Source organism: Euleptes europaea, chromosome 5, assembly GCF_029931775.1.
Source record: "Euleptes europaea isolate rEulEur1 chromosome 5, rEulEur1.hap1, whole genome shotgun sequence".
Classification (NCBI taxonomy): Eukaryota; Metazoa; Chordata; class Lepidosauria; order Squamata; family Sphaerodactylidae; genus Euleptes; species Euleptes europaea.
Genome location: NC_079316.1, coordinates 28,726,577 through 28,746,663, shown reverse-complemented (window position 1 = coordinate 28,746,663; position 20,087 = coordinate 28,726,577). Strand labels below are relative to the sequence as shown.

The 20,087-nt window shown below is 41.0% G+C and overlaps 1 protein-coding gene across 1 annotated transcript in view; it reads left to right on the top strand.

The window, feature by feature from the left end:
• Positions 1–20,087, top strand: part of ARHGEF26 (Rho guanine nucleotide exchange factor 26) — a 68,248-nt gene that overhangs the window by 29,865 nt on the left and 18,296 nt on the right. Inside the window, exons 6-9 of the mRNA XM_056849666.1 lie at positions 9,620–9,772; positions 11,103–11,232; positions 14,035–14,109; positions 18,908–18,997. Of these exons, the coding sequence (XP_056705644.1) occupies positions 9,620–9,772; positions 11,103–11,232; positions 14,035–14,109; positions 18,908–18,997 (448 nt within the window). The remainder of the gene's footprint in view (positions 1–9,619; positions 9,773–11,102; positions 11,233–14,034; positions 14,110–18,907; positions 18,998–20,087) is intronic.

The window sequence follows — 20,087 nt, the reverse complement described above, 5'->3', positions numbered from 1 at the left end:
CCTGCCTGGCTGACAATTTCCTTTTTCAAATGGTAGAGGAACCTACAAGGGGCTCAGCCATACTCGATTTAATATTAACCAACAGGCAAGTGTTGGTAGATGGGGTGAAAGTGGTGGGGACCTTAGGGGAAACTGACTATGTCCTCCTAGAATTCTTTTTGCTATTAAGGACCAAGGAAGTTTGTAGCCACACGTGTCTGTTAGATTTTAGTAGGGCAGACTTTAACAAACTTAGAGGCATGATGAGAGTCATTCCATGGGTAAGACTGCTGGAAGGGAAAGTAGCAAGTGAAGGGTGGGCTCCAAAAACAGGGGCTCTTGAAAGCTCAAGCCATCACTATTCCAACAAGAAGGAAACATGGTAGGGGATCCAAGAAGCCACTGTGGATGAACAGAAAACTCCATGATGAACTAAGGAAGAAAAAGGAAATGTTCAAGAAATGGAAGGAAGGACATATGTCTAAAGAAGAGTATATGCAGGTTGCTAGGCATTATAGGTCACCCAAGGTAAAAGAGGTGATAGGCCCATTGTTGGGTGAAAATGGAGAAACTCTGATAGAGGTCAGAAAGAAAACAGAAAGGCTCAATGCTTATTTTGCCTCAGTTTTTCCCTGAAGAAGAGAATGGGCTCATCTAGAAATGGTAGTAGGCAAGGCACAGCATTCGTGCCACTGATTAACATGGACAGAGAGGTTGTTGAGAGGCACCTGGCTTCATTGGATGAATACAGATCCCTTGGGCCAGAAGGTATGTACCCAAGAGTGCTCAAAGAACTTTCTAGAGAGCTTGCAAAGCCTTGGTCCATCATCTTCCAGACCTCTTGGAGGATGGGAGATGTGCCACAAGACTGGAGGAGGGCAAATGTTATCCCAGTTTTCAAAAAAAGGAGGAAGGATGACCCAGGAAACTCCAGGCCAGTCAGTCTGTCCTCTGTCTCAGGGAAAATACTTGAGCAGATTTTAAAGGGATCAATCTGCAAGCATCTGAAGGACAACTTGGTGATCCAGGGAAGTCAGCATGGATTTGTCCCCAACAGGTGCTGCCAGACCAACCTCATTTTCTTCTTTGATCAAGTGACAAGCTTACTGGATTGAGGGAATGCCATTGATGATGTTTACCTGGATTTCAGTAAAGCTTTTCACAGGGTTCCCCATGATGTTCTGATAGGTAAACTGGAAGACCGTGGACTAGAGTCTAGGATAGCTAGGTGGATAGGGACATGGTTGGTGAACCACACCCTAAGTGTAGTTGTCAATGGCCTTTCATCTGAATGGAGGGAGGTGTCCAGTGGCATACCACAGGGCTCGGTTCTGGGCCCGGTACTTTTCAGTATTTTTATAAATGATCTGGATGAGGGCATGGAGGGACTATTCATTAAATTTGCAGATGACACCAAATTGGGAGAAGCAGTGACCACACCAGAAGATAGAGATATAGTTCAAAGAGATCTGAACACACTGGAGAAGTGGGTGGATGTGAACAAGATACAATTCAACAAGGATAAGTGCCAAGTTCTACATATTGGTTACAAAAATGACAAACACGGATACAGGATGGGGCAGACACTTCTGGGTAGCAGTGTGTGTGAACAAGATCTTGGGGTATGGGTGGTCTCTAAGCTAAATATGAGCCAAAAAAAGGATAATTCAATCTTGGGGTGCATCAACCCAACATAACATTCAAATTGCAAGATGTCATTGTCCTGCTGACTGCATGGGTCAGGCTGCACCTGGAGTATTATGTGCAGTTCTGGAGGCCTCACTTCAAAAAGGTTTTGGACAGAATGGAGCGGGTGCAGAGGAAAGCGATGAAGATGATGAGGGGCCTGGAGACCAAGCCCTACAAGGAAAGGCTGAGGGACTTGGGAATGTTCAATCTGGAGAAGAGGAGGTTGAGGGGGGACATGATTGCACCCATACAACTCTATGATTCTATGCAGCAGGCTAATTAAGGCTACAATCCCATGGATACTGCATCTGCTGAGAGCAAGTCACATTTGACACAGTGTAGCTGAATTCTAAAGGGAACATGCATAGAACTTTGCTTTAAATTGATTGTGGGAGGTTTTTAACTTTTTTTGGTAAATAAAAAACCTTGGTATTCTAACTTCTTAATATTATTTTATTTTATTTTACTTATTAATAGGACTAAAAGGAAAAACAGAACATTGGAAAATACTCTAGTAGACTAAAATTATAATTTATACCTACTGTTCTGGAAAATCTGCTGGCTTTAGTAATGTTTTTTCCTGCAGGTTGGTGCAAACTGAATTCAGCATTCTTGTTTTAGATAGAAATGAAAGCATATTTTGTTTTTATAGTAATTATCTCTTCTTTTTAAAAAAGTTTAAAAATGCTTTGAAATGTCAGCTTTAGGCAGTCAACTACTTAAGTACACCTGTGGAAATAATTTTGGTTTAATTTTCTGAAGTATGCCTATTGATTAAAATAAACACATTCAGAAACTTTCCCTCTTTTACTGGGATCGTTAATGAAGCTACATTTCATTTTAAAGCAGCGCCTGTTCCAAACAGTTAGGATCCTAGTATATCCTTGCAGCTGGATGATTTTACTCATGTTTACACTGGCAAACCCTTTTTAATATATTTTTTTTATTTTTATAACATAAAACAAAACAAATACAATAATAAAAAGAAAATTAAAAGAAAATACAAAAGAGTATCAATTGTATACTCTAATTAATACAATCATAGTTACAAAGTTGTAAAGTTCAAAAAACAAAAATACTCTTTTGACCCTCCACCCACCTTAAAAAGTGACCCATCACCAGACTTCCAAAGTGTCTAAACAGTTTTAACAATTACATTATTAACAGTAAAATAGGAAAGTAATAGAACTTGTTTCTATAACTCACTAACTAAAATAGTAAAATCAGTTTTTGCCAGTTTATCCCAATATGTGACGGCCTTTGCCCAAGTTTTTTTGAATTCTTCCATATCTTTTCCATGTAGGAATTCTGTTAATTTGGCCATCCTCATATATATTTATAGTTTCTCTCTCCAGTCACGAATTGAAGGTTTATTCACTTGCTTCCAAACTTTAGCTATTACAATTCTTGCAGCAGCAAAACTATATTGACAAATGACCCTATCCTTACTACCCTTTGACAAACACAAGCACTTTTTAAAATATTCCTTTAAAACCACATTTTAAAATATCTCTTTAATAATATTTGGGAAGGTGCTTGCATATAAATATCAGCAAAGCACCCACTTAGTGGCAAAATCCAGTTTACATTAATCATGACTAAGACCTGTTGAAAACGTAACCCTAAGCAGGTCTACTCAGAAATAAGTCCCATTTTATTGAAAAGGGCTTAGTATTAGGAAAGGCATCCTTAGGATTGCAGTCCTGATCTGAATTTAAAGGACAGACCCGAAGGGAAAGTGGATGTAAACAGCTGAAAGTGCTCTGTTAATCCTGAGAGCTGCAGCAGATGGGGATGGCATGGCCGTGGTGACACCTCCAATTAAGTTTTGTGGCCGGCACAGGAGGAAAAATGGGTTTTTACTTGTAAAAACCTGAAAAGGGGGGGGGAAGCCCCATAGAGAGCAGTGATGCTGCATCACCAAAAAGGTGGCGCAGCACTGCCGTAGCTTCAGGGGTATTCCTGGGCTGAAAGGGGTTAGGAAGGTGCCTAACAGGACGCTGGCAAGAGGCTGAGCTAGCATCTGAGGGCCACGCTGCCGCAACAGTCCAGGCGAGCCGGCATAAGTGGCACTACGCAGGTGTCCGTGCCAGTTTGCATGGCGCAAGTGGCACAGACACTGGCATAGGGGTCATGCCGCCTCCTATGCCCATTCAACCCCCAACATCAGGAATGGGCTGTAAGTTATACAGCTGCTTCATGGAACTTGGCCCTAGTTTTTAACTTCAGTGAAACTGTGTGTGTCAAGTGCTGTCAACTTAATATTTATGTATTCTATTTAAAACATTTATTAGCCATCTTTCCTCTTTATGGAACTAATTAAAATTATGGTGACCCCTAGGGTTTTTAAGGCAAGAGACGTTCAGAGATGGTTTGCTATTGCCTGCCTCTTTGTAGCAACCATGGAATTCATAGAATCATAGAGTTGGAAGGGACCACCAGGGTCATCTAGTCCAACCCCCTGCACAATGCAGGAAATTCACAACTACCTCCCCCACACATCCCCAGTGACCCCTGCTCCATGCCCAGATGATGGCCAAGATGCCCTCCCTCTCATGATCTGCCTAAGGCCGTGTTGGCGAACCTATGGCACGGGTGCCACTTCCGGCACGCGTAGCCCTTTCTGCCGGCACGCACGGTTCCTCCAAGCCGCTGGCCTTTCCGGCTCTGCCCCACCCCGGATGGGGGAGGCTGTAGCCCAGGGGTGGGGAACCTCCGACATCATTGGCGGTGGCCCCCGGACTCTCCCACAGAAGCTGCCGCCATTGCTGCCGCTGGAGCGTGCGCGGCCAGCCAGGCGGGTGGGAAAGCGGGGAACAGAAGCCGAGCGCCCACACTCGGCATGGCTGGCGGCTTCTCCGGTGCCCTCTGGACCTGTGCGGGCGGAGGGGCATGGCTGGTCGGTGGGTGCGAAGGAGGCACCCTCTGCCCCACCCTGCTCGCCTCTCACAAGCCTGCCGCCACGCCCCACCGAGTGGCAAATCCAAGGCAAAACCTCCCATGCATAAATGGCCTCTTTCTTTTTCTGTCTCCCTCTGTCCTTTTCTTTCTCTCCCTTGCTCCATTTCTTTCTCCCTTTCTCTCTCTTTTTCTTTCTTTCTCTCCCTCCCTTCCTTCCCTTTCCCCCTCCCTTCCCTTCTTTCCTTCCTTCTTTCCCTCCAGCGGCTTCTCCAGCACCCTCTGGGTCTGTGCGGGTGGAGGGGCGTGCAGTCCTATTCCACCTTTGAAGTGCCCACAAGCTATCCTCCAAACACCTTTCCATTTGTCTTGATATGTAGAGAGAAAACACTAAGGAACTAGTTGCCAATCTCCAGGTACTAGCTGGAGATCTGCTATTACAGGTGATCTCCAACCAATAGAGATCAGTTCCCCTGGAAAAAATTGCCACTTTGGCAATTGGACTCTATGGCACTGAAGTCCTTCCCCAAACCCTGCCCTCCTCAGGCGCCACCCCAAAAACCTCCCACTCATGGCGAAGAGGAACTTGGCAACCCTAGCCTCTCCCTCTGGGCCCCCTCTGGGGGTGGTATTCAGGTTAAATTGCCGCATTGGCACTCGGCAATAAATAAGTGGGTTTTTGGTTGCAGTTTGGGCACTCGGTCTCTAAAAGGTTCGCCATCACTGGCCTAAGGTCATAGAAGCAGCATTGCTGACAGATGGCCATCTAGCCTCCAGGGAAGGAGCACTTACCACCTCTCGAGGAAGCCTGTTCCACTGAGGAACCGCTCTAACTGTTAGAAAATTCTTCCTAATGTCCAGACGGAAACTTTTTTGATTAATATCTAGACAGAAACTCTTTTGATTCCTTGGTGGTCTCCCATCCAAGTACTAACCAGGGCCAACCCTTCTCAGCTTCTGATGAAATAAGGCTTGTCTGGGCTATCCAGGTCAGGGCTCAGTGAAACTACACCTATATAATTATCAGGCTCACTCCTTTAGAGTGGCTGAAATTTTTTCATCTTATTGTATGCTTTCACCTACATGACTTGTCCATGTGTTCAGGTCCTGCTTGTGTAGGGGTCGGCAACTCTCTTTTATAATCAGCTTGGTGACTGATTAATTTTTAGCCCTGCGAAAATGGAGACTATGGTGTAAAACACAGTGTTGATTCAACAGCAGGGAACACAATTTATACTTAATCAAATTCTGAATTAATCAGGATCAAAAGGAAGTACAGATATCCGCTGCTTTCCTCAGTAATGGGAATGGGGGTGCCATAATGTTCTCTTTCTAATACTTTATGTATATATAGTTTAAAATATTTTTACTTACCCAACCCCTTGGTGTGTCAGAAGGGACACAAAATGTCGAGCATGCTAAATGGTTGACATGGGTATTTTTTATCGATAGTTGTTAATGATTGAATTATGGTTTATCTCATTAGAGTCCATTAGAATACATTTGAACTGGAAGCTACTTACAGCAGTGTTATAACCAGAGTTAAACCTTTCTAAATCCATTGAAGCCATCACTTTCTCAAAATGCCACTTCACTACATATTGTCGATTCGAGTCCAGTAGCGGCTTAGAAACCAACAAGATTTTCGAGAGTCAGAGCTCCCTTCGTCAAATACAAAGCACCCTCTGAAACTGTCTTCATACGGTATCAAGGCTGCTGTTATCCCTAATAAAAGTCACCTCCTGAGTTGAACCATTGCACCGCAGCTTTACTCCCTCTGCAAGAATTCCTTCCTGAACAATTCCATTTTGCACATTTTACAAAATGATAGAAGCATGGGGGTCTTCCTTATAGCCTCAGGTAAGTGGTTCCCCAGTGCAGGAGCCACCACAGAGAATGTGTATGAACAGGCAACTGCCTATTTTACCTGTTTGCAGAGTGGCACTTTCAAAAGGCTTTGCTCAGATGAACAGAGCTGTCACAGAGGAACAGCAGGAGAGGCTGTCTTGCATGTGTATGCACCCAATGCTTTTAAGGGCTTTATAGGTGATATCTCTGTATAGGTGATACCTCTTGCCTTGAAAACCCTACTGGGTTGTCATAAGTCAGCTGTGACTTGATGGCACTTTACACACAATATCACTTAAGAAATATTAGTGGTACTTTTTAATATATACTTTAGCATACATTGTTCATTTTAGAAACTGAAGGCAGAGATGAGACATTTTGCTGTGTGTGTGAAATTTGTGTTTTGTAGAACTATTGTAAACAACTCTTTACAGTTGTTTACTAATGTTTCTGGCCTGTGATTCTGAGCCTTGCTCGAAATTGGTTTTGGGAGTGTACAAAGATATATTGAAAGAGGTCATTATGTTTTATCAAAATGCTTTCACTCAGGATTAGGACTGGAACAGGACACATGACATGAAATAAAAGCCTTTGTTAAATGGCAAACAAAAGGTTGTTATGGAAACCAGTTCCACCTCTGTTGCTCTATTATTGGGAACGAAGTTATCTGCTTGCTTTTCGGTCAAATTAGGTGTGTAAAATTAGTACGAAGTTTTGTTCAAAGTGCTGGAACTGTTTTTACTAGCTACTTTGTTGCTTTAAAAACATGTTTAGGTTTGTATGTTAATTTTGAAATTTAGCATAATATCCAAGTAAATAAGCATATTTTTTTCATTTGTAAGAAGAGTTCATGAGCTTAGATATCAGTGTCAAATAAAATATGCCATTAACTGGTGATAATAAACATATTTGATGGAGCTAAGCGTGTGAAACCTTGCCAGATATGAAGAGAGGAAGGGAAGGCAATTGTAAGCCACTTTGAGACTCCTTAAAGGTAGAGAAAAGTGGGGCATAAAAACCAACTCTTCTTGACTGGTGTTTTTGGGTTTTTTGTTTTATTTTCGGCATAGCTGTTTTTCAGATTTCATATGGAATCCAGTTTTATAAAATACATTTACCTACTGGTATATCCAGCAAGGGAACTCATGGTGCAAAATAAGTTTTCATGTATTGATCTGTGGATTGGTGTTCTTGAGTTTAACTTTTAAAGAAAGAGTAATTTGTGATTCTATTGTAAGGCTTCTTGATCCAAAATTAATCATAGAGTACATATAGAGAAGACAGAGGGTATCTTGTTCTTCGTGGATAGTTTGTGTAATTGAATTCTTGGCTTGTTGCCTTATGTATTTCTTTTTTACTAATACTCTCAGTCCTGAAAGAACTCTCAACACAAATTATAAGGGGGGGAGGGAATATTGTCAAGCAGGTTTCTGGAGAATCAATATATAACTTTTCTAAATAAATAAGTAATGCTCATATAAAATGCAACTTAAGTCAGTTTTTTAAAGATTATCAAACAACTTTATTAAAGCAGCAGCTAAATAATAAAAGGATAAGTTTAGTTAGGAGAAAAATTAAGTTTTGACAAACTTCCGAAATTCCAAATAGGTTAAGAAAAAATGTGAAAAGGGGTTGTTTTGTTTTTCTTTTCCCCCATTGTGATGTGACAGCAATGACAACCAAGCCTTACCTATCTTCAGAATACCTAAGGGACTCACTGCCTAACAAGCAGACCTCCTAACCCTTCTGCCACCAAAACCCAACAACCCTCAACTCTTGTCAGTTGGCCAGCAGTTAAACTGCCAAACTCCTCCTTTTCTCCTCCTTTTTCTTTTTTCCTTTTAGCATTCCAATCCGCCATTCAAAAGTGATTGGCTGAGGCTTCTGGAGGGTGGAACTTAAAACCTGTCTGTCAAACTAACCCCTTGAGATTCTTGCTCGATTCTCTTGACACTATTTTGGAGTGACTGAAACACAAATTACAGTTCCTTTGCTCCAACGTTATGGTTCACCTACTAATTCCAAATATTGTAAATAAGCTTTCAAAGAAAAGTTATTCACCAAGTGTAGGTGTACTGAGCTAAAAATAGGACCATTCATGTGCCCGTGTTAATCATTACCTAACTAGTTAAAACATCTGTTTTCAAAAAGCACAGTCACAATCATATGGCCGGGCCGGACCAGGCTGTTGCATCGCTTTCAAATTATTTCCTCAAATATCACCTTATAAAGAACAATATGGGTTGGTCCCCCTAGACTTACGAAATGCCTTCTGCTATGTCAACCTTCCCATACTTTACTATTGTCCAGGGACATCCTGTTTTGACATTTTGTTGTGCTGCCTAAGGCAGCATTTACTTAGTTTTTCAACAGCATTGCAAGAGACTACAGAAACCTTAGGAAATGTTTTAAACCCCAATATAACAGTGTTCTTAATGGCCCTGTATATATTGCATGTTTTTGAAGGATTTTTGAATAGTTATGATTAAAGCAAATAAACTGAACTTTTTGAAAAAGTTGTAAACACCTGGTCCATTTTTTTCTCTCATGCTTGCTGTTCACAGAGCACAATGCAATTGCCATGAGAAGGAACAAGTTGAGCACATAAGCAACTGGGCTGCATTCTGCTTTGTGAGAAGTAATGGAGGCAAGTGACTAGAAAGGTGGGGTAGGAAGAAAGATTTAGGCTGGGCCAGCCTCCACACAACCCCTTCCCCTAAACTGATACATGGCAACTGGAGTCTGTGCTGCATTTGAGAGTATCAAAAGCAACCTTTTGGATTTTTTCACTATATTTCCATTTTCACATAGAAACCATATATTTGGTCATTATTGATTCAAGTTAAGTTCTTTTTAGGTAGTCCGCAAAATATGTTGATATAACTATTTTAATGCAATATTTTATGCTTAGCCTGATCATTCATCTTCTCTCCACAGGCATGAATAACCAACCCCACTTCCACTGACAATAACAGTACATGTATAATCAAACAAAGAGGCAGGTCAGGGTTCTTCACTTGCATGGTATTTTATTGTTGGTTCAAGTGTCTCTGCATGTTTTCTTATCTTTGTTTAGTTATAAAGCCAGTTAGACCCCCTTAGCCTCTTACAAAATAAACCATGGTTGCTTATCATTGTTTAAAACCAGTAGTCTCTTACAAAATAAACCATGGTGAAGTATGTTTTGTGAATTTGTTCCCTTCAGATTCTTCAAAGAGCTTGAAGCAAGACATCGGAACAACATCTTCATAGAAGATATCAGTGATATTGTGGAAAAGCATACTTCATCAACTTTTGACCCTTATGTAAAATATTGCTCAAATGAAGTCTATCAACAGCGAACACTACAGAAATTACTGTAAGTAATGGAAACCACAGGTGTTTATATTGCAACATCAGCACTTCAACAGTATTAGAATTGCTTTCAGTAAAAATTGTTGATCTATCTGTTAGCTAACTTGTGTGTGTGTGTGTGGCATCAAGTCACAGCTGACTCATGGCGACCCTGTATATATTTGTTTCCTAAAATCTTATGTAATTGGAGTAAAAATAGTCAGACACTGCAGTGATAGCAACATCTGTAATAACCCTGGGGGGTTCCAATAGTCACATGGCTAACAAACATGTTGTTTGATGGGAGTAGGTAAAACAGAGGAGTTTGCACCCACCGAAGGGTGGTAAATTATAATGAGATTCAAATAGAAATAATTCAAGCGTACAGCCAAGATTCTATCTTGATACAGACTAGTGAACACATGGAAAGGGAGAGAGTGAGCATGAGTGTGCTGTCCTTGGCCTCTGCGCATTCACCAGCTCAAGAGCATGGTACCGACGTGTAGAGGAAGTGTAGAAAGCGTTGTTGCTGATCACAGGGAGGGAGCTATCATGTTTGCCCTCATTGCTGTGACTTTACTTTATTATGGTCATAGACCAGCATAACGGTGGTAACATGTTCACTCTCCTTTTTGTAACCTGTCTGTTGTCTCTCTCCGGGAAAGGGAACTCCGTTGAAATAGGGGCTGTTGGGAAAGGTAGTCCCTAGCATTACTGTGACACATGCTTGATTCAATCACATTTGCAGAAAAAGAGAGACTACAGGGGCTGTAGAGTGAGAGCTTAAATCTGATGAAGTAGTATTTGTGGTGTTTGTTGAAAATGTTAATATATGGAGTTGTGAGAGCCTCATCTGGAAAGGGTACCAGTACTTTCTAAATGCACAGAGGCTTTTAATAAGACTTCTCATGCTGCATCTCTTTGACAGGCCTTTTCTACCAACTGAGGAGACTCACATTTATTTACAGGTTGGTTCCAAAAAACAGGACAGCAGCACATGTCTCCAGATAGTCCGAGGAGAAACTTGGCTGAGACACACACACATTTTATGGCTTCAAAGTGTGGCTTAAATTATCTTCAATGCTTTCAGGGAGAAACAGGCTTTTACTGACTGGCCACTAGGTTGGACCCTCTCACACACGTTGGCTGCGACTTCACTGCATTTAAAAGTACAGACAATCTCTCCTGGTAAAAACCAGAAAACCTTAGCAAATCTGGTTATATTATGGTGGTATTGTGGAATTTGAATACTGTTAACAATGAACCTACTTTCCCAGATTCATAACTGATTTCTAAACTAATGCAACCTATTAAAAAAAGTTACTTTTATTGTTTATTGTTTTGTTTTTGATCAGATCTATAAATCCAGCCTTCAAGGACATTCTGTCACGGATTGAGTCCCAAGAAGAATGCAGGAACTTGCCTATGATTTCTTTCCTAATCCTCCCGATGCAAAGGGTTACACGACTTCCGCTGCTGATGGATGTAAGAATAACATATTTTAAACACTGTCATAGTTGTTACGTATGTTAAATATATGAAGTCTGTGTTATAAACCATTCTGTAGTAACCGTCACCACTTCATGTATCTTTTCTTTGGAGTCAGGCAAATCTGTAGGAACTACTTCTTAAAGAGAAATGCTGGATTTTGTGTGCGTGTGATAGTTAGGCATCTGCATGCACATCAAATTGTGCACAGTGGTTTAGAAGGTTTGGGTTTGCTGAACCCTCTGTGGGGGTTCAGGCAGCCTCGTTGTCCTTAGGGTTGCAAACATTGTTACCCCTGTGGTTTTTCCCCACTGATTTTGGTTTTCTTCTTCTAAATTTTGAGCTAGTTTCTTGTTGTATCTGTGATATGGCTACCATATTTTTCCCATCAAAGGCTGCTCAACAATGATTATTATGGCTGATACTATAGGATGATTCTAATATAAGGGTGAGCCATAATGAGGGTGTGGGTATTATTACCATTACAAGGTACTAATAAGCTAGTCAAAGTCATTCTGGTTATCACAGTTTAAAATCAGTTTCCAAGTTCCACTTTGGTTATAATTAGAAGCATTAATTTTCTTTTACATACTTTTGGCGGTGTATTAATTTGTGAAATTAGTGTAAATCAAAAGGTGTTAAATGTCAAATATAGGGCTGAATCCTATTGGATTTTTCAATGGATATGTTTTCCTCCTAGGGTTACCACCTGTGGCTGGGGAAATTCCTGGAGATTTGGGGGTGAACCCTAGGGATGGATGGACTGGTACCAGAGGGGAAGGATCTCAGCAGGGTGTAATGCCTTGGAGTTCACCTTCCAAACCAGCCATTTTCTCCAGGGGAACTGATCTCTGTAGCCTGGAGATCAGTTGTAATTCCAGGAAATCTCTAGGCTCTACCTGGAGGTTGGCAACCTTTTTTCCTCTGGTGGAAGAGTCTCTGGCATCTTCCTGAGGAAAGTGCCACCATTTTCAGAACAGATCCATGGGATCCAACCCATATTAATTTAAGATTAAGGTAGAATCATAGAGTTGGAAGGGACCACCAGGGCCATCTAGTCCAACCCCCTGCACAACGCAGGAAATTCACAGCTACTTCCCCCACACACACACCAGTGACCCCTACTACATGCCCAGAAGATGGCCAAGATGACCTCCTTCTCATCATCTGCCTAAGGTCATAGAATCAGCATTGCTGACAGATGGCCATCTAGCCTCTGCTTCAATACCTCCAGGGAAGGAGTGCTCACCACCTCCCGAGGAAGCCTGTTCCACTGAGGAACTGGAAAAGACAGCCATGCTAGGAAAAGTTGAGGGCAGCAGGAAAAGAGGAAGACCCAACAAAAGATGGATTGACTCAATAAAGGAAGCCACAGCCCTCAATGGTTCTTGTAGGTTATCCGGGCTGTGTAACCGTGGTCTTGGAATTTTCTTTCGTGACGTTTCGCCAGCAACTGTGGCAGGCATCTTCAGAGTAGTAACACTGAAGGACAGACCATGAGTAGTAACACTGAAGGACAGACCGGATAACCTACAAGAACCAATGAACTCTGACCGTGAAAGCCTTCAACCACAGCCCTCATTTTGCAAGATCTGAGCAAGGCTGTCAAAGATAGGACATTTTGAAGGACTTTGATTCATAGGTTCTCCATGAGTCGGAAGCGACTTGACGGCACTTAACACACACACACAAAAAGGAAAAATAAGCTGAAAACGAAGGGCATGTTCAAGCCAAGTATGATTGTGCTCTGATCCTGTCGGCAGTCCTTTGCTATGGGGAAGATTCCTGCATCTTGAATTCTCCGTTGAACCAAGAGACAAATGTAAATTTCTTTTAGAATGGTTTCTGTTGCTCTTGTTACTGTGGTTTTCAGTAATGTAAGCTTTACACATTGGAAGCATTTTGGAGACTTTGCCCTTTGAAAATTAAGTGCTTTATATAGGTAGGTTATTGTTTCTATTTACTAAAGAGAGAATCTAGACTGAGATGAGATGTGGGTAACTCAGGACCACCCAGTGAGTTTCCTGGGAGACAGACTTAGATCTCCTTTCTCTGGAACTCTGGATACTAGCTGCGCCATATTATTAAGAACTTTAATTTTCAGTACTGAATTTTGATTATTTCACTGAGCCTTCAGGAATCAAGATCCTCTTTATTACAATCAGACTGTATAAACATCATTTTACCAGAGAATGAATTTATAGTGTTTTGGCTACCCACAAAAGGTATTCCACATCCTCCATCATTAGAAATATATCAGTACAGGATGTTAGTTTTAGTACTGCTTTGTTTTCATAGTTTGCTTATAAAAGAAAGTCTATAAAATGTTGACTTAGTCATCAGGCTCTTTTTTTACTTTTATGGTGTTTTTGAAAAAAAGGAGATCTGTCCAGCTGCATCTTTTGTTTCATCTAGACATCTCTAATAAGTTAACTGAGGCCAGGGATCTTAGACATAGGGTTGGTGGCTGGAATTTGAAAGGAATGATAATTTGCAAGTGATGATGAAAGGAAGCAAATTTTTAATTATAACTGAAAATGGGATCCAGGGATTCTTCCTTAAAGTAATAGAGCAAAAGCTATTTTTAGCATCTAGAGCTGCTGTCAGGTATTGGGGCTGTCATTCATATGAAGGATGACTTCATGTGTCTTGGAGGTAGTATAGTTTGTATCCTCATAAAGCAGAATTTTCCAACCTTTGTTTGTTCACATGCGAAAGGCAAAATTTTATACTCCTGGTCTGTCAGTGCAACAACCAACAAAAGTGTGCATCTCTGAATAAGCTAATTTTTTGTTTCAGACTATTTGCCAAAAGACACCTAAAGATTCACCAAAATATGAAGCTAGCAAGCGGGCACTAAAAGAAGTAAGCAAGGTATGTTTAGATCCTCTGTTTAAAGTGAGGTCATCCTTGTTGTCCAAAATGTTCATAAAGCTTTTATGGTGAGCTTGCAACACCTGTGTGTACGTACTCAGAAGTAAAGATCACTGAACACCATGGGTAGCCACCAGTACTGCATAAAGCAGTTATATCCAGATTTTTAGTCATTATGCAAAGAAAGACTTACGGTTCAAGAGAACCATTTTGATGGAGTGTTTAGAGTGTTGGACTAAGACTAGAGAAACCTGGGTTCAAATCCCTTCTCAATTCACTGGGTGATTTTGTCCTAGTTGGTCTCTTTCAGCCTAACCTACTTTACATGGTGGTTGTGAGGATAAAATGGAAGAGTATGCATGCTACTCAAAGAAAGGAAAAAATGTGACTAATAGGCAGGTATACTTGCAAAGAGCCCATAACATTGTTATTTATAGTTACAATATTGGTTGCAATGAGTGAGTCAATATTCCAATTTTATGTCCAGGTTTCCTGATGATTTAGAGAGCAGTTGACCTTGGCAGTTTTGAAATGAATGCTCTGGCAGAACGTAGAAGTCCAAATACAGAAGCACTGGATAGATAATGGTTTAATGGCTTGATATTGCTATCTCAGTTGATTGGTCGTGGTAATAATATTAACCTTCTGCAATCTGAATTTAACATCCCAAGAAGGACAAGTCTGTATCCTTCTCTTTTAGGAGCATACATGGTTCTCCTCTCCTCTGCTTTATCCTCACAACATTCCTATCAGGTAGGTTAGACTAAAAGAGAGTGACTTTTCCAAGGTCACACACTGATCTTCATAACTGAATGGGGATTTGAACCTGGGTCTGCCTAATTCTTGTCCAGCGCTGTTAACTACACCCACTGGGTCATATATTCAGGTACTGCTGTGCTTGGGCTGTAAATTTGTCCCTGAGGCCTGTGGAGCATTTTAGATCATCCAACTTAAATAAAAAGGGAAAGGGAAAGGTCCCCTGTGCAAGCACCGGGTCATTCCTGACCCATGGGGTGACGTCACATCCCAACGTTTACTAGGCAGACTTTGTTTATGGGGTGGTTTGCCAGTGCCTTCCCCAGTCATCTTCGGCATATAAAAACCAACTCTTCTTCTTCTTCTAGGTGTTATCTCTCCTTTCTATAACAAAAAAATTGAAAAAGAAATGAATGCAGGTGATTCTGATCGGTTGGACAGGCGTCCTTTAAGAAATATGCATGCCTTCCATGTTAAATGTAGACAGTGCCTTAGGCCACAGACGCTTCGGACTACGCTTTCCTTATTAATATGTGGAGAATGTCAGTTTTACTCCTAGAACTGGGAGAGACAGAAAAGCCCTAAGTACCAAATCTTTTTTTCCTCCCAGGATAATTATTTGGTGGTCAGCTTAAATGTTCATGTTGCACTATTATATTATCTTGCCAACATTGCTGGAGCTCCTTATGAGAATAGATTGATGTGTACAGTATTCAAACTGGGAAAGCAGCTAAAATGGAGGGGGGGCGGCGGGAATAAAACCTGGCATTTCCTCTAACAAGTACATGCTTTTACCCTGTGTGGATGTCACTAAATTATCACTGATAAGTATGACTTTTATCCTTGGCTCATAAAAATGCTTCTGATGACTTGCTAACAGTTTACCAAATGGTTCCCAGGCAAAAGATACCCCTAGGGCCTTTTTAAAAAAGTCTTTATCTTCATCTTCTCTAAATTCCTTATTACTTGTTCTGAATTTATTGGCTTCTCATGGAAGACAATAGCTTAATATACCTCCTACGCACAAAATTGCTGAAAATAGAAATTTCTAACAGTCTGTTTTCTACCTCAGTAACTCCAGGTGAACTTTTCCCAGAAAAGCAGTGAGACATTTGTAATGTCTTTTCCTAGCCTTCATATAAAGCAATTTTAAAACAATATGGCATGCTCCAGAGAAAGGGTTGGATGCACATCATAGATCCAAAGGTGCCACTGGGTCATGTCATGGCTCAGTTTGAAATAGGGCTGTGGCTCATTAGTTCGCTGTCTGCTCTGAATGCAGAAGATCCCACATTCAACCACTGACATCTCCAGTTAAAAAGATCAATAGTAGCTGATAGGAAAGACTCCTCCTATTAATGACAATGGAAAGCCACTGTCCTTCAGAGTAGACCAGGGACCCCCAACCTTGTGGAACCCGTGAGTGCTTTTGGGATATTGAAAACAGATAGTGGGCTTTTCATATCCAAAGAAATTTACCTTACCTAGAAGAAAACCTACCTGTGATTGCTATGGGGCTTGTTACTTAAATGCAGCCACGCAAGCGTATTAACCATTTAAATGAAATTGCTAAGGAATCTGTCATGTTATCCTATAGGAAAATCCTACCAAAATTAAGGGCATGCAAATCAGTTTGAATTAGCAATACTTAAGTTTGACTGAAATTCAGTCAAGTGATTCCAGTTAAATTTAGTAAGGGTGGGATTTTATTCTGCCATCTGCAATGCTTGCCCAATACTTGTCAAAAGACTGATGAAAGAACCAATGAACGTAGTAAAATTATGTACACTTGATTAGCCCTGCTACTGTGATGTTAAGGGCGCCACTTGAATTTTAGTTAGATGTTGGAGAACTTTTTAATTGTAAAGAGCTGTGTTTTAACTGCAAAAATACTTTGTGAGCTGCCTAGAGCCCAGCCTAGCTGGGGAGGGGTGGGATAGAAACCAAATGAATGAATGAATGAATGAAGCTCAGAACATACACGGAGTGGCCTAATACTACCTTAAATTGGGTGCCTGTCTTTCTATCAAATTATCTACACATCAAATGTTCTAAAGGTTATCTGCACTATTCTCTGAATGACTGCTGTCATAACTGTCCATTACATCTCCAAATGGGGGTCTCAACTCCGTGGCTGTCTTGCAGTGCTAATGTGGAGGTGAGGGAGGCATTTACAGAGGAGAAAGGGCAGGTAGGAAAGGTGTTTTAAGTCTTTCTCCAGCTATTTTCTTGTGAATGCATCCTCTCAGGCCATTTTCGGCAGTTCCCCCCCCCCCCACCTCTGAGCTTCAAAAATGGAAGTATGGTCAGAGGAAAAAACTGGCTAAGTGGGCACTTTCAAGAAAGTTGATGGTGAGAATAGGTGCCCTCATTTCTGATAGCTGATTTTCTCCTTAATCATGATACTTCAGCAAACAATTTTGGGAACGTATGTTTGTCAAGATGACCTGCAGTACTTCCCTTAAGGAAAGAGAACAGCTACAGGCTTATCACTGTCTTTCATATTTGGCAGAAGAACTGCAAACTTTAATAAGGCTATTTCACATATCACTTTTGCAACACATGATTGCTCAGTTACAATTGTATCTCAATATAGTTAATGTAAAGTAATGCGTAGTTCTGCATAGCTGTGTAAAGTGATGAATGAGTTTGTTGTGGAACAAAGACATCCACATTTCGAGGCTGTTTGTGACAGCAGCCATACAGAATCTCTTTTCTAAAATAGACAAATATATCTTATCTTTCCAGTGCTTCAGTTTCACACATTTGAAAATAGATTTGGAAATATGTTTTATGTATTTCTGTGATTTTTCTTCCTGTCTTCCCCACTTCGAACAGAATGCAGCCTCAGAGGGTACAATTTAAGGGGGTGGTTGGTATTCAGTTTGGTTGATAAAGTTTAGATATTTATGCACCTTTGTGTCCCAATGGGGACACAAAGTAACTTTTACAACATTGTTCTCTCTTCCTCCATTTTACCCTCACAACAATCCTTTGAGGTTGGTTAGGCTGAGAGACCTTAGCCCAAGGTGATCCAGTTAGCTTCCATGGCAGAGCTTGAGTGTCCCAGATCCTAGTCTAACACTGTAACCACTATATGACAAGGGCTCTCTGAAGTAAATTACATTTTTTAATAAACTGGCATGTGGGTGAGAAAGTGGGTCTAGCTTTTTCCCCGCATGCCATTGTCTTGCTGAAAATGGGCATTTCCAGTTGCTTTTGCCCACCCCATGAAGAAAATTTAGATATGTGTAAATTTTCACCAGAAGGGGTGAAACAAATTGGGGGAGGAAGATGTTTACAAGGAAAATATAATGAGAAGAAAATTAAAGAGCTGCTCTTGTTCTGAAAATCTCAGCCCTACAGCTACATTCTATTTTGAGAGATTCAAAACAGATAAAAGGAAGTATTTCTTCATACAACACATAGTTAAATTGTGGAACTCCCTGCCCCAGGATGTGGTATGGCTGCTAACTTGGAAGGCTTTAAGAGGGGAGTGGACATGTTCATGGAGTATTCACTGCTACTGGTAAAAATGGATACTAGTCGTGATGCATAACTAATCTCTCCAGGATCAGAGGAGCATGCCTATTATTTTGGGTGCTGTGGAACTCGGGCAGGATAATGCTGCAGCAGTTGTCTTGTTTGTGGGCTTCCTAGAGGCACCTGATTGGCCACTGTGTGAACAGACTGCTGGACTTGATGGGCCCTGGTCTGATCCAGCATGGCCTTTCTTATGTTCTTATGTTCATCAAAAATAAAAGTTGTTCTGCACACAGGTATATACCTGTATTCCAGAATTAATATGATCAGCATTGTTAGTAATAAAGTATGGTTCATTTTCAGAAAAGGCTAATTTATAATTTTACCTGTAAAATAAATGTCTGCGTAGTCTCTTTAATCCCCTTTCTTATTGTCAAAAATGTATGAAAATCAGCTTTATTGAAAAGAGCAACAAAAATATTGCCAGACATCCCTTCCTATTAAAGCTTGCAATGCCAAACAGAAATATATTGGATAACTGAAATGTCTTCTTTCCCAGTTGGTTCGCCTGTGCAATGAAGGTGCTCGGAAGATGGAAAGGACCGAAATGATGTACACTATTAATTCCCAGCTGGAATTCAAGATCAAGGTACAATATTTTTTCTTCAAACTTTTTTATTGTTTTTTTCTTCAAACTTCAACCTTTGTTTATTATTATGAGCATTTAGATTCAATTTATATATGCGAAGAGTCACTGCCAGAATAAACACAATCCACTACATGGGATTAGTGGGTTGTTATACATTTTCTTTAAAAAGTCTAAACAAGTTCATATTCCAAAAGTAGTTGTAATATGTGTGTATGTATTTATTTAAAGACTGACATTGTTTATTCCTTACACTTAAATTGCACCCTTCCTGCAAGGCTCTGAGGTCACACGTATGGTATAAGGTTACCCCATAATTTTCTGTCTTGAAAACCTCATGAGATTAGTTAGGCTGAGAGGGGCTCGTTGAAACAAGTTGACCCAGTCAGCTTCATTACCCATGTTAGGGTCCAAGGCCAGCACATTAATCTCTACCCTACACTAACTGTTTACAGCCTGTTCCTGACCTTTCAGTGGCCTGGGACAGTGTGGCTGAGGTGCCACCACGGTGCCCCCAGACGTTTCCTGGTTGCCGAAAAGCTTTAAAAAGCCTTTCGCCAGCTTTTTAAATTTTAAATGGGGCATTTTGCCCCACTGAGAACAGTGAGGCTGCACCTGCAAAAAAGCAGATGCAGCAATGCCGTTCTCTACTGGCATGGCGGGCTGAAGGGGACAGGAAGTTGCCTACTGGCAGCTCCGCACCCTGGGAACACTCCCTGGGACGCTGGCGTGGGGCTTTGTCCCACTTTCGTCCTTGGAGGTCAGGAATGGGCTGTTAGGCATTTAACCCAGACAATTAGATAGTAAGGCTACCAAATCTATTTTATTCTATTCTGTCTTACTATATAAAGTAATATTATTTAGCATCAATCTTCTTTTCCTTCCCAAAGGAGAAGCTCCTTGCTTCTCCAAAGGTTGTCAGACTTTGATTCTTCCTACTCTGTTTCCTATCTAAAGCTGGAGGTGGTATTTTTAAAATACTTTCTCAGTGTTCAGGTTCAGTGGTGATCAGCTGGTAGGGCAGAAGGCAGCAAATGGTGGGCAGAGCCAGAGCAAATTAACTCTTATTTTGTCCTGGTCCTTGTCCCTTGCT